General features: G+C 45.9%; 1 protein-coding gene across 4 annotated transcripts in view; it reads right to left on the reverse strand.

Annotated features, from left to right (window-relative positions):
- Nucleotides 1-5,195: 5,195 nt before the first annotated feature.
- Nucleotides 5,196-14,699, reverse strand: part of Fbxo47 (F-box protein 47) — a 29,377-nt gene continuing 19,873 nt past the window's right edge. For all 4 annotated transcript variants that reach the window (XM_087202477.1, XM_087202478.1, XM_021240307.2 and 1 more), the window contains 5 exons: nt 14,031-14,207; nt 10,812-10,958; nt 9,903-10,045; nt 8,480-8,639; nt 5,196-7,467 (listed from right to left, as the gene is read on the reverse strand). In XM_087202477.1, coding sequence (XP_087058603.1) covers nt 7,358-7,467; nt 8,480-8,639; nt 9,903-10,045; nt 10,812-10,958; nt 14,031-14,207 — 737 coding nt within the window. In that variant the 3' untranslated portion in view covers nt 5,196-7,357. The remainder of the gene's footprint in view (nt 7,468-8,479; nt 8,640-9,902; nt 10,046-10,811; nt 10,959-14,030; nt 14,208-14,699) is intronic.

The following is a 14,699-nucleotide window of genomic DNA, read 5'->3' on the forward strand; positions in this document are numbered from 1 at the left end:
AAAAAAAGCTGTTTGGGGTGAAGCCAAGGAGACCAGGCCTCGGAGATGTGCCAGGGAAATAAATGTTTTCATTTAATAGGAAATGATTGAAACTCGTAAAAGGCACAAAGCCACAAATGACATAACTTGAGTCTTTAAAAAGAATGAGACATCAGTCCCTTCTCCCTCAAGATTCAAGAAACCACTTGTATCTGCGTTTCCAGACACTCGCTGCCTGGGACAGGTTGGGGGACCACGGCGAGCAGGCCTGGTCTGCGTCCTGCTAAGCGCAAAGCATTAGGGGAGCCCTCCCCACGTGCCTCTCCCGGCAGACACAGCGCAGCTCGGTCCCCAACGATGCCAGCTGCGACCCACATGGGGCTGTTGCCCGCGTCTGCCCGGAAACGACCTTCCAACCTTGCCAATGGACCACCCCACCGCCAGCTGTTATTTTTCTGACATGATTTGCCAGAGATACTGAGAGTGAGGAAAAGGGACAAAGAAAGGCAGTCGGAGGATGCGTTCATCCAGGGGATCTGGAGCGGCTCCCTCCGTGCCCACCTCCCCTGGCGGATGCTGGGCTTCGAGATGCAGACAGCGTTTCCGCCCCTCGAGGCGGGACTGGGCGCCCAGGAAAAGCGCGGAGCCTCTCGGTCCTGCCTGGTCCGGAGCCGCAGAGCCCTGGTTACCACTCCGGCCTCCTGATTGGCTGAAGGGGCAGGGGCGGGGTGTTGATGGACGGCCGCCTCCCCGATCTGGGTCAGGGGGAGGGGGCCATCGGGGCAGGGACCGCAACCTCTGCTCGCGGCAGCCGCTTCCCGGGATCGGGGCCTCCAGGGCCCGGGACCGCACGATGCTGGACATTTTCATCCTGATGTTCTTCGCCATCATAGGCCTGGTCGTTCTGTCCTACATCATCTACCTGCTTTAGGGGCCGGCGCCGCGGCCGCGCTGCCCCGGCTGCGAAGGGAAGGATGGAGCTGCAGGGCCGAGCTCTGTGCTCGGTCAGCTCGGGTGTATTTTTGCTTCCGGGCATTATTTCGAGTACTGATTCGAAAGCCAGATGAAAAGAGCTTGCCTTTCCCTTTACTCCTCGTGTACTGATGTAGCGTTTCTTGGACTGCTCTGAGAACAGTAAGAAATGCAAGCTTCTGTCTGGGGGACCCAACTTAAAGTAGCATTGTTGCAATTGAAAAGGAAACGCACCGCGGCCGGGACTGTAGGTAGGAGGGGCTGGGGACGAGCAGGACAGAGGGCGGGAGCCGCGCGCCTCCCCCTGCAGGTGCGGGCGTCTAGGCCCAGGGCTTTGCAGCCCGGTCCGCGGCGCTGCGGGAGGGGACTCACCCTCCCTTCGGGAGCAATCGGCAGATGAGACTGCCGTGGGCCGCGCTTGCCCCACTGTGAGGTTCGGCGGAGGAGAGGGGCCTGGATTCTCTCCCCACCCTGTCGCCGATGGTGCCCCCTGCTGGCCGCCTGAGCCTTTGTTTCCGGGTTTCCCACAGCGCCGGCTCCGTCCGACCGGCAGCTGCCCCGACTTCTTCCAGAGCCTTCCAGAGCCTTCCGGACACCGCTGGCCCTGCAAATGGGGGGCTTTGTGCGACAGAGGCAGAGGCGCTGGGGGGACCCCGGGACTCCACGCGGCGGCTGGCAGAGGCCCCCGAGCTGTGGCGAGAGCCGGCTGAGGATGCGAAAGTCGAAGCTTGGACTCGTGAAAGCCAGCGCGGAGGCCGCCGGGAGCGCTGCTCGGGGCCCGGGCGGCGCGCAGGTCCGGGCGGCGCTGCTGCAGACTGCGCAGTCTGGCCTGGTGTGGGTAACTCGGCTTGCTCTCCAGCCAAAGAGAGAGCCTCATCTCGGAGTTTTTAACCTTTCTCCTTCCCTCCCACCTCCCCTCATCCCATGTGAGGAGTGAGTGGCTCTGTCGCGGTCATTCTCTGTCCCTGAGTGTGCATGAGTCAGGGCGGGGCGCCAGCCCTGGGGTCCCCGCCACAGGGAGACGGCGAAGATTAATTAGGAATGGCCCTGCTTATCTAGGAAAAAAATCTCTTACCCCAAAGGGAGTGGGGTTGGTTTGGTTTTGTTGTCAGATGTTCTTTTTCTGAAAAAAAAAACAACAACCTTCCAGCGTATTTCCCTGTCCAGTTAAAGTTGAGGAAACTATATATTTTGGGGAACTATATATTTAGGATACTAAATGGTGGTGTCTATTCCTTGGAAAAGTTTGTCATAATTGTTCTACGTTTGATTTTCTTTTTTACCTTAAATATAGACAAGAAGAAAGATCAAATTGAGTTTGTTTTTTAGTAATAATATTGTATTCAATTATGGTTTTTTGTTAATTATGTTTTTAAAACAAATAAAATTGAAGCAGTATAATATGTCACAATTAAAATGGAAATCTAGCATATTAAAATCCTGACTGGTGGTGGTGTATGACCGTAGTCTTGGCTACTTAGGAAGCTGAGGCAGGAGGATCATTTGAGACCAGGAGTTCAGGGCCATCCTGGGCAACAAAGTAAGACCTTGACTCTTTAATAACAACAACAACAACAACAACAACAACATAATAATAATAACAACGAAGATTCAGGAGAAGAAAAATACTTAAATAAATGTGATCTTCACTACGTCATTTAAGCTTAGGGTTTTAGTTTATTCTGTGACATAAGAGTTAGACAAAAAATAGTTAATATCTCTTCCCATTTAAAAATTCTAGAGGCAGACTCGGGATTTAGCTCAGTGGTTCTGGTGCTTGCCTTGAAAGCACAAGGTCCCGACTTTGATCCCCGGTACCAAAAAAAAAGAAAAGGCAAGCCTGGTGGCACACACCTGTAATCCCAGCACTTGGGTCCATTCGAGTTCAAGGCCATCCTGGGCTACATAGTGAGACCTGTCTCAACAAACAAAAATTCTAGAATTCCAGGATGTATTGTTTGGTCATTTTCTTTTTTGATAGCAGGAATCGAACTCAGAGGGATTCATTATTTTTGGAAACTACATCAAGAATAGAATTCCCCGGCTAGGGGATTCAGCTTAGTGGTTTCACCACCTGCTGTGCAAGCACAAGGACCAGAGTTTGATCCCTGGTACCAAAAAAAAAAAAAAAAAAAGAATAGAATTCCCACAGAACAAATTCTTTTTTTCTTTTTCCTGGTACCCCAGATCGAACTCAGGTCCTTTTGCGGCAGGCGGCGGAACCACTGAGCTAAAACCCCAGCCCTTTCTTTTGAGGGGGGATGACAAATTCTTGATAGTTTATTAACAGTTTCCTTTCTGCTTATTTTCTCCAATGTGACCTTCATTTGGAGGGGATGGTGGTACTGGAGATTGAATCCAGAGCCTTTGTACTAAGTTATATCCCCAGCCCTTTTATTTATTTAATTTTTTTTTAAATCTGGAGACAAAGTCTCGCAAATTTGCAAAGGCTGGGCTTGTATTTGCAATCCTCCTGCCTCAGCCTCCTAAGGATTACAGGCATGTGGCACCACATTCAGCTCAATCTGGATCAATTAATTTTATAATCTTGGCCTTTTTTTTGCACCAGCAGGCACATTTTGAGGATGAAATGGCATATTTACAGTATTTACTCCAAATATGTATTTTATCAGGGATAATCTGCCTAAGCCTTTTAGGGAATGTACAGTGCTACATGATGACATTTATAAAAAGACAGGGCCGGGGATTTAGCTCAGTGGCACTGCCCCTGCCTTGCAGGCACAAGGTCCTGAGTTCTATCCCCAGTACCAAAAAAAAAAAAATTTATAAAAACACAGGTAACACTCAGACGTGGTAATGCAAGAAGCAGGATCCTAAACTCGGATACACTCAGGGTGTCTTCAGTGAGGTCCTCGGCATTTCCCAGGACAAAGACTGAGTGCTCATAGCCATGGGAAATTGTGGGTGATTCACAATATCTAATTACATATTTTGCTTTTGGGAACTGGCATCAAACTATAATTGTAGCATTTCTAGTTTAGTAGCAAGTGGAATATTAAGTGCTTGGTGATTTGGTCTCTGTATTAAATAGAACAGTATGAGCATTTATGAGCAGTTGCCAGTAAAGGCTATTATTTAACTTTTAAATGGTCTGTTATTAAGTGTACATATACATATGGATAAATATGTAGCCGATTGCAACATTATTTTATATTAAGGCAGTTGATTGGGGGTAGCGGTGTAGCTCAGCAAGAGAGCTTGGGCCTACCACCTGTGAGGCCTTGGGTTTAATCCTCAGCACCAAAAGAAAAAAAGACAATTTAGGTTGGAAATGGTAGTGCACACCTATCATCCCAGCACTCTGGAGGCTGAGGCAGGAGGATTGCCTTGAGTTTGAGGCCAGCCTGGGTGGGTTACATAGTGAGTTCAAGGTCAGCCTTGTCTTAAAACAACAACAACAACAACAAAAAGACAACTTAATTTTTGATCATGGTAGAGCTGTAATTAATAGTTTAAAAGATAATTTCCCTCACAAGAAAGTCAACGACTTACATAATGACAAACTGAACAAACTGGAAGTGTTTCCAATTTTAAATTAATAAAGTGTAGCAAATATTAAATATGAGGCATCAAAGACATTTACCAGTAGCACAGCACTGTGGAAGAACAAGAACTGAGCACAATTTGGTTTCCTAGCCCAGTGCTGGTGGGGAGGGGCTCGAGGCACCCAGGCGGCTCCCCTAGATCCCATCTCACTCAAACCCAAACAAGATGAAGGAAAGTAAAGCCAAATGTAAAAAGAAAGCAACAGTCTTAGAATGTCTACAAGCTTTCTTCTTAAAATTTAGGATTCTTTCAAAGGCTAAACAATTAAGTCTTCAGTTACTTGACACACATTTTCTGGAGGTACATTTTCTTGAAGAAAAGTGTTCTTAGTCCTTTGGCACTTTTTGCTTTTAACCTGGATGATGCTGCCCGATTCAGCTGCCTCCCAAGTCATGGTTCCTGTCTGAGTGATGTCTCAATAAACTGGAAATGTCTGTCCCTGACTTCTGCCAGGCTTCCCAGCTATCTGCTGGTAGAATTGCCATAAAGGTCACATCGCTGTTAAGGTATCCAGTAACAAGCAAGCTTTTGTAGCAGCCTTAATTCTACTCTTTACAATATTTATTTGTTTATTCTGGCTTTTTGAGACATAGTCTAGCTATGCAGTTCGGGCTGGCCTTGAATTTATGGCAATCCTCCTGCCTCAGCCTCCTGAGTCCACCACTACGCCCAGCTTCTTGTTTTGTTTTGTTACCAGGGATCGAACTCAGGTCCTTGCGCTTGCATAGCAGGCGTCAAAACCACTGAGCTAAATCCCTGGCCCCCCAGCTTCTTTGTAATATTTATTGGGATAAAAATTTGTAATCAGGGGCCAGGGATTTAGCTCAGTGGTTCCAGCGCCTGTCTTGAAAGCTCAAGGTCCCAAGTCCGATCCCCGCTACCAAAAAAAATCTGTAATCAGCTGGGCATGGTGGCACACACCTGTCATCCCAGCGCTTGGGAGGCTGAGGCACAAGGATCCTCAGGAGTTCAAGGCCAGCCTGGGCTACATCATGAGTTCAAGGCCAGCCTGCAGTATAAAGCAAGACCCTGTCTCAAAAAACCAAAAACCAAACAATATACAATAATAACAATAATAAATATAAATATAATGATGTGTCAGTAACTTGTTTTCTAGTAAAGTAAAAACCACACTACACACCCAAGTCAAATTGGACTGAGGAAACTGCTAGAAGAGGGGAAAGAAGTGCTGGGAGCCCAGGCTGCTAATGGAGACGGATCTTCCTTTTTTTTTTTTTTTAGTACTAGGGATCGAACTCGGGTCCTTCCACTTGCAAGGCAGGCGGCAGAACCACTGAGCTAAATCCCCGGCCCGGATCTTCTGATTTAGAGAGAGAGGCTGAAGTTGGGGGGATCGCTTGGTGGTCCAGTGCTCACCTGGCATGTGTAAGGCCCTGGGTTTGATCCCTGGTACTGGAAAGAAGGAAGGAAAAACAAGAAAAGAGAAAAAATGGGGGTGGGGTCAGGCTAAGCAGTCCGAGCAGTTAGCAACTGCAAGGCCAGGCTAAGACTGCTTCTGGGTGTTGCAGGCCGTGTCCCTTTTCTGTGGCATCTGGCTGCCAGATCCGGGCCAGCATCAGGACTGATGCTAGGGAGACCGCGCTTGCATGTTAACTCCACTGTCAACCTGGACACCTCTCTTCCCTCCTGTGACCAATGTATTCAGCAAAAACTGGGTCACTGAATTGTAGAAACTGCAAATTTGGTCACAAATGTATCTCTTAATGTTAAAAAAGAACTTCTCAGCTTCCTTCTCCGGGGTAGAATATGAAAGCACTCCTCTGTTGCACCCAAAGGACTCAGGGCTTGCCATGTGCGAGGCCCAGGGTCCGGTCCCCAGCACTGCAAACACGAGAAACAAAAAACTAAATTTTTGTCCAAATTTCTGGGGAAGGAAAGATAATAATCTCACAATTATTGAGAGTTATATAAGAATGAATTTAAAGGAATTTATAGCAGCAAATTCTGTCAGTTCAAGGGTGTAAGATTCAAAATTTAAGTCAAGTGTGGCTGGGACAGCTGAGCAGCATGGCGCTGCTGCGTGTGCACAGGCTCTGGCTTCAATACCCAGCCCTGAAAAGAAATTCCGAAAAGAGATGTTTTGAATTAAGTCATGCTTCTTCCATCAACTTCCTGAAGGTACCTGTTGTAGAGACTTGGGGAATTTAGGAAACTTCCTAAAGCCAATTTTGTTTCTCTAAGAAAATGAAACTTTATTTAGTAAAACCTTTAAAATACTCAATATATTAACATTTTTACTTTTTTGTTTTTCCTTTCCCGCCAAAATAATAACCATAATTACCAGTGCTTTGGTACAGGCACCCATCAGGCCTTGGAAGCGGCCCTGGGAGGAGGGAAGGGGAGAGACAGATTCCGAGGGGAGCGGCTGCTCACCCAGGTGCTGCTTTGTATTCTGTCCTCTGCCTCCTCTGCCACCCAGCGACACCCTACACCCCACACCCCGTTATGGATGAATTCTTAAACTAAGAAGAAAATGAAACCAGGATAAAAGCAAAAACTTTGCTTTTGCATCAATCTGCAAATGATAAACTCTGGAGGAAAGAATTCTTGCCAACAGAACCACAGTAGGACAACAAAAAGCAGGTGTTAACTGAGCCTGCAGAGCCGCAGGTGAGCGCTGTCCCTGCTGAGGCGCAGTGAGCCCTGCGCCCCATTTCTGTTTCCCCTCAATTCAGTTCGCACTCCCTCGGCCCACGCTCTCTCCAGCCTCTGACCGCCACGGGGTTTCCCACAGCTCCGTCTTGCGCGTCTCCGCCTGCGCTGATCTCCAGGACACCGCGGTGCTGCACCTGGGAGCGGCGGAGGCTGAGCGCTGCGCTCAGGAAGCGGCGTCCAGGGCCACGCGCAGGACCTCCTTGTGGAAGCTGGCCTGCGCCTGCACCAGGTGGAACAGGCTCAGGAAGCCTCTGTTGTCCTCCTCGAGACCTCCTTGGGGGACAGCGGGGGATGATGGGGGGGGTCAGTCAGCGGTTTCCACGTGCGCCTTAGGAACGCGAGGTTCCAGTTGGCCTGAGGCGCACAAGACTTTCTGGCCCTGCGCCCCACCCACCGGGATGATGGAAGGAGTACTTGACAACATTGGGCTGGAAATCAGAGGGAAAAGACACTGGTCCCTGCTTTATTACTTCTAACTTAATGACCTTGGGCAAGTCGGGTAGTTTCTCTGAGGTTTATTGTTCTCATCTGTAAAACAGGCTTTGCCAGGCGTGGTGGCACAGACCTGTAATCCCAGCACTCGGAAAGCTGAGGCAGGAGGATCACCACAAGTTTGAGGCCAGCCTGGGCTACATAGTGAGACCTTGGCTCAATAAAATAAAATAAAATAAAATAGAGTTCATTATGATGTGGGCCAACAATAAAACTATACAATAGTATTTATTGAAAACTGATACAAATATCAGATATAATACTGTGATGGTTGGTGAGTGAACAAATTTAAAAAATTTTATTGTGTAAAACTGGAATTAGTTCTTTTCAGAGCAGACTGTTCAACTTTACATTCTCCATGAAACCAATACCAGATTTAAAAATGACAAATAGGGCCGGGATTTAGCTCAGTGGTGCCGCACCTGCCTCACAAGTGCAAGGTCCTGAGTTTGATCCCTGGTACCAAAAAAGAAAAGAAAAGAAAAAAAAGACAAATGCCAGGAACCAAAAATACCTCACGGAAAAACAACAAAAATCTGCTCCTTCTATTGTAAGTTTAGAAATAAGGGTCTACACAGACCTAGCCCTGTCGTTTTTGTTTTGTTTTGTTTTGTTTTGTTTTGTTTTGTTTTGTTTTGAGCCAGGGTCTTACCGTGTGGCCCAGGCTGGCCTCCAACTCCCAGGGATCCTCTGGCCTCAGCCTCCTGGGATGACAGGCGTGTGCCCGACGTCCCTAGCGCTGTGTGAAGTAGACCCTAGGATGCACTTTTCCCACCCCCGCGCTCCCACTCACCCGACATCACCGACTGCAGCATCTCCATCGTCACGCAGGCAAACGTGTTGGCCACATTCTCCAGGAAGTTCACGCGTTCCGCCGGGGTGCTGAAGACATGGCTGACTCTCTGCATCATTCTCACCGCCCAGTCCATGCAGTAGAGCTCTTTCTCGCACACCTGATTTAGACACACAAGCGTCGCTGTAAACCTCCACGCCAGCAAAGCTGCCAGTTGGGACGTACGAGACTTATCACACGGCGCCTCGCTGGCTGTGTAACTGGGGGTGCTCTTGGAGCTCGCGGTCCTTTGCATTCAAGTGGTGCAATTTTAGTGGAAAAACAGAAATAATAATAGCCTAGGTTAAGGTTATCAGAGTATAATTTGTAGATTTAAGGAACAATATTGAAAAACTAACAAGCGCATGGAAAGTAAGGCTTCTGTTCGTCCAGTCACCCTGTGAGCATGGATTGAGCAACTCTGTGCAAGGGGCCCACAGTGCGAGGCCGCAGAGTTGGCGAGCAGCTGGAGCGGAGCACAGCTCAGGGGAGCCCTGCCTCGGCCCGGGGTGCAGGCGCCCGAGCGTGGACCCAGCACTGCTGCTGCTGCTGATAGCGATGATGACTTGTGTACAAAGCCTGATTAGTCTGTGGAGTCACTCCTCTCCCGCCCTGAATAATCCGCTGTCACTCTGTGCCTGATGACCTCCTCTTATTCTCTCTCTCTTTTTTTTTTTGGTACCGGGGATCTAGCTCTGATCCTTGCGCTTTCAAGGCAGGCGTCGGAGCCACTGAGCTAAATCCCCACCTCTTACATTGGTTATTTTAAAGCAAATCAAAAGAGTATTTTCAGCACAGTGGCACCGAACCTGCCTTGCAAGCACAAGGACCTGAGTTTGATCCAAGGTACTGCAGAAAAAAAAAAAAAGAAAAGTATTTTCTTCAAAACAGAGTTTTAGATTAGCATGGTAGAACACTCATCTACCATGAGCCAGGCCCTGGGTTCAATCTCCAGCACTGAAAAAATGGAATTAAAAAACAATAAGTTGTCAGAACTAGATGTGATATGGGAGGAATTTACTGTAAGGAATGATTCCAAATATTATTGTTTATGACTTGAATTTTATTTTTCATTTTTGCAGTGCTGGGGATAAAACCATGCCCTTAAGGGGACTAGGCAAAAGCTCTACCACTTTGAGAAGCTCTATAGTTTGAGAAAGGAACATTAAACAACACTTCAGTAGGTTTAGTTCACATTTCAGTTCCTGCAGGCAGCTCCCTGGTAGGGTGATTCCTTCCATTTTGTTTCTATCTTTATTTTGGTGATGCTGGGGACAGAACGCAGGGTTGGTGCATGCTGGCAGTTGCTCCACCGCTGAGCTGCACCTCGGCCCCGCTGCAGTGTGAAAAGAATTGCAAGCAGAAAACCTTAGCTTGTACTCACCAAGGCCAAGAAGACGACAAGCCGAGCCAGCTCCAGGGCCCGTCCGTTCACAGCCTTACTAGCCATGAATGTGAAGCAGATGTTGTTCCCACTGAGGATCAGGAGGTGTGCATTGTTCTCCAGCAGCCACTCTCGGGGAACCACTTTGAGGGAGGGAGAGGGGTCACTGAGAAATCACACAACAGTGGTGGCAAACACCTTGAAATACGTGCAATATTACACTGCTTTATGGGAAACACTCAGGAAAATGTTTTTATTTTTTAATTACAGCATTCGCCCAGAGACAGGCTATTAGCATGTCGAGGTGACTCACACAGACAGGCCAGTGACACAGTCACAGCGCTTCCCCTGCGCGTCTGTTGGCAGGCAGGGCGTGTAATCTTGTGTAAGGGGGGAGCCCTGCACACTTCGGGACCTACGGTGCTACTCGGGCAGGAGAAAGCTGTTTCACCTGTCCTGTGCTAGCAGCAGGGGGGTTTCTTCCTAACCTAGAAGGGTGTTTCCAAGGACTGGTGAAATAGGAATAAGTGAGCTAATTAAACTATACAGCTTTTGGGGGTTTTTTGTTGTTGTTCTTTTTGGTTTTGGTTTTTGAGACAGTCTCACCATGTAGTCCAGGCTGGCCTAGAACTCACAGTGATCCTCCTGCTTCAGCCTACTGAGTGCTGGGATTACTGGTATGTGCCACCATGCCCAGTTTAAATCTTTGAATAATAATGATAAATGTGTATTTCTGAAATAAAGATGTATATGCCTTCTCCAAAGTAGTGCTAAACCCTACAAATTTTGGAGCAGTCAGTGATTTCTAACAGGCCCTTCACTTTTACACATTGAATTGTCCTTACACTGTTATAATCATAACCTGATAGCGAATCTTTACTACTCTCTATTAGCAAATACATATTTTACCTGACAGTTCATCTATAAGACTGATAATATCATCCGCTGTCCACTCTCTGGTACCTGTATCATACAGTAATTTAATAGCATCAGCCAAACCTTTCAGACTGGGTTCATCTGTAGGGGCTTCTGTCATTTTCTGCCAAACCACCAGTCCTGAATTGAGACAAAAACAAGGCTATGATGGAATAATTCACTGTGTGATAAAGACTTCAGGTATCATTTAACACTGTCCCATCACCTTGAACCACCGGTGGTACATACATTACTATCCCATCGGGCAGCTTGTACCACTGATGGTACAAATGGATCTAATCACTTTTATTGGTCTTTTTACTGCGTGGTAGGCTGAGGCAGGAGGATTGTTGAATTTAATGTCAGCCTGGGTAATTTAGCAAGATCCTGTCTCAAAATAAAATATTTTACTTCATTTTTTTTTTTTGTACTGGGGATCGAACTCGGGTCCTTGTGCTTTCGAGGCAGGTGGTGGAACCACTGAGCTAAATCCCTGGCCCTCCAAAATAAAATATTTTTAAAAAGAGCTGGAGCCGGGGATTTAGCTTAGTGGTTCCACCGCCTGCCTCACAAGCACAAGGTCCCCAGTTCGATTCCCAGTACCAAAAAAAAGAAAAAGCTGGGGATAAAGCTCAGTGGCAGAGCATTTGTCTAGCATGTGTGAGGCCCTGGATTTAATCTCCTGCACTGTAAAAAGAGAAAGAAGAAAAGGAAGAGGGGGAGGAAGAAGAGGAAGTGGATTGCATAATGGAAACTCATTACTTATAAAAAGTCAGTTCTGGTAACAGTAAACATTTAAATGTTTCTTTTTATTTACTTATTTTTATTTTTGGGTTTTGTTTTGGTTTTTTTGCGTGGTTTTTTTTGCAGTACTGGGATCCAACTCAGGACCTTGTGCTTGGAAGGCAGGCTCAGCACCACTGAGCTAAATTCCCAGCCCTATTTTTTAAGACAGGGTCTCTCTATGTAGTTCAGGCTGCCCTTAAACTCACTAGCCAGCAAACTGGCTTCAAACTCTTGGCGATCCTCCTGGCTCAGACTCACAAGTGCTGGGATTACAGGTATGCACCTCCATGCCTGGTTTAAATTTAAATATTTCTGAGAGCCTGGGATTTAGCTCAGTGGTTCTGCCACCTGCCTCATAAGCAATAGGTCCTGAGTTCGATCCCTGGTACCAAAAAAAAAAAAGAACATGTAAATATTTCTGGTTCTATCCCTGGTACCAAAAAATTTTTTTAAAAATATTTCTGGGGCTGGGGATTTAGCTCAGTGGTTTCGCCGCCTGCTGCGCAAGCGCAAGGACCTGAGTTCGATCCCCGGTACTAAAAAAAAAATATATATATATATATATATATATATATATATATATATATATATATATATCTGGCCAGATGTGATGACTCATGCCTGTATATCCCAGCCCTCGGGAAGCTGAAGCAGAATTGTTGTGAGTTCAAGGACAGCCTGGGCTTACATAGTGAGCCCCTGTCTCAAAAAACCAAAACCAAACAAACAAATAATGTTTCCTACTGCTAATGATAAAACACAGAAACAAGTAGCTAAACAAAGTTAAAAAGGGTAGTTTCACCACATAGAATGGTACTCTTGGTTCAAAGATGATCTTACCCCCTAACAGAAATTGCTATAATCTTACTAAAACAAAATAAAACCTACTGATAACCTCCTCCTAAAAAAGAGCAGGCTGTATTTGAGAATCTTTCAAACATTTATATATATATATATGTGTGTGTGTGTGTGTGTGTGTGTGTATTTTTCAAACATTGATATTAAAACAGAGCAATTCAGTCAATTTTGGATTATTTACTTATGGCTAATGCTCTGTGTACCACATAGAACAATGGTTTTTTTTGGAGATGGGGGTCTCATTGTTTTGCCTGGGCCTGTTCTTTGGTCTCATACTTGTGAGTTCAAGCAATCCTTATGGCTCAGACTTCTGAGTAGTTGGATTACAGGCATGTGACCCCATACCCAGCCATACAACAAAATTTTAATCCCAGATTGACTCTGCTGTTACTCAACATACTTTAGATTGGTCACACCCTAGCTGGGTGTGGTGGCAAATACTTGTAATCTGAACACTCTGGGAGGCTGAGATAGGAAGATTGTGAGTTTGAGCCCAGTTTGGGCTATTTAGTGGTTTACCAAAACCTTGTCTCAAAGTAAAAATTTTAAAAAGGGCTAGGGATGTAGCTCAGCTGATTTGATACCCAGTGTTGCAAAAACAAACAATCAAACAAATAAACCAAGAATTCCTGTTTTTTGTACACTTACACAGTAAGATTTTCACATTCAGATTTGTTTTTTCAGTCATAGGGATTGAAGTGAGGACCTTCATGCTGAATTACATCCACACCCCACATTATGTTTCATTTTAAGGCAAGCTCTTGCCAAGTTGCCAAATTTCCTAGGCTGGCCTCAAACTTGCAATTCCTGCCTCAGCCTCCTGGAGCACTGGAATCACAGGTGTGCAGCACCTGCCCAGATCGGCCCATTAATCTGTATTCCCAGTATGCACCAGTGCAAAAGATGTGGGGAAAATCACACTCCACAACTAAGACGAAGTGAACCATCAGTCTGATCACTACTCTGCCTCTTAATACTTAATTCTCTCCAATGGTAAATATAACCTTGAGCTAAAATAATGTTTAGGGGCCAGGGATTTAGCTCAGTGGTGCCACCACCTGCCTCAAAAGCGCAAGGTCCTGAGTTTGATCCCTGGTACCCCCCCGCAAAAAAGATAATGTTTAGGACTGAGCTGGACATGGTGGGGCATACCTGGAATCCCAGAACTTGGGAGGCTGAGGCCGGAGGATCACCAAGAGTTAGAGGCCAGCCTGGGCTACACAGTGAGTTCAAAGTCAGACTGAACTACAGAGTGAGATTCTGTCTCAAAAAACAAAAACAAGGGCCAGGGATTTAGCTCAGTGGTTCCGCTGCCTACTGATCCCCCGTGCCAAAAAACAAAACCAATAACAAAAAGAGATAATGTTTAAGACTAAAAAGCAGTTACTTCAGGCAATCCAGGATGATGAATATGTTTGGCAATATCTTACAACAGTTTCTGCCTTAAAGCTTAGGTTTGCACAAGTTAATGTAGCATGGACCTATGAAATCATGAAACACAGTTTAGTCATTAAGAATCATGAAACCCACCAGTTACAAAATACACATCCCTGAAAAATAGGTGCTCACCATCCTGAGGTGATGTTGGCCCAAAAATGATATACAGTAACCGTGCCTGATTCACCATTGGCCATGGTTTTAATATTCGTGTCAGCCAGAAAGCTGAATCGCTTTGATGTATCCAGTGATCAAGCAGGACATTCCTACAGAATAGTCTGATCCTTAATTCCAGTTTTCGGGCACTTCCTGTGAAGACAAAAATTGTCAGCCATTTTTCTAGAAAGGCAGATTGCATACTGGGCGGTGATCAGAGGGACACATTAACGACTGTGGTTAAGACAATAATCATGAACTGGGTTTCTGAACAGGAAGTCACCAAGAGATTATCCTTTTTTTTTTTTTTTGGTACTGGGGATCGAACTCAGGTCCATAGCTTTTGAGGCAGGCGGTGGAACCACTGAGCTAAATCCCCGGCCCTGAGATTATCTATTCTTAAACTGCCCTAATTTTGAAGTTCAAAGATCTTCTTATCCTTATCTTCTTATTTATATTTAATACTCTGAATAACGAGCCAGTCAAAACACATGCTTAAGTTTACGTCTCTTCTGCAATTTTAGATTTCAAAAGAAATAAGTGCACAGGCACTTCAAAGACATAATATCACCAATATACTTTGTTCTGAAAGCACTGCTCCGTTTTCTTCCATAAAACTTTAGTTTTATTGAGATATAATCTACA

This window comes from Heterocephalus glaber, unplaced genomic scaffold (genome assembly GCF_053883595.1).
Source record: "Heterocephalus glaber isolate CG9 unplaced genomic scaffold, H.glaber_assembly_v1.0 deba00001773, whole genome shotgun sequence".
NCBI lineage: Eukaryota > Metazoa > Chordata > Mammalia > Rodentia > Bathyergidae > Heterocephalus > Heterocephalus glaber.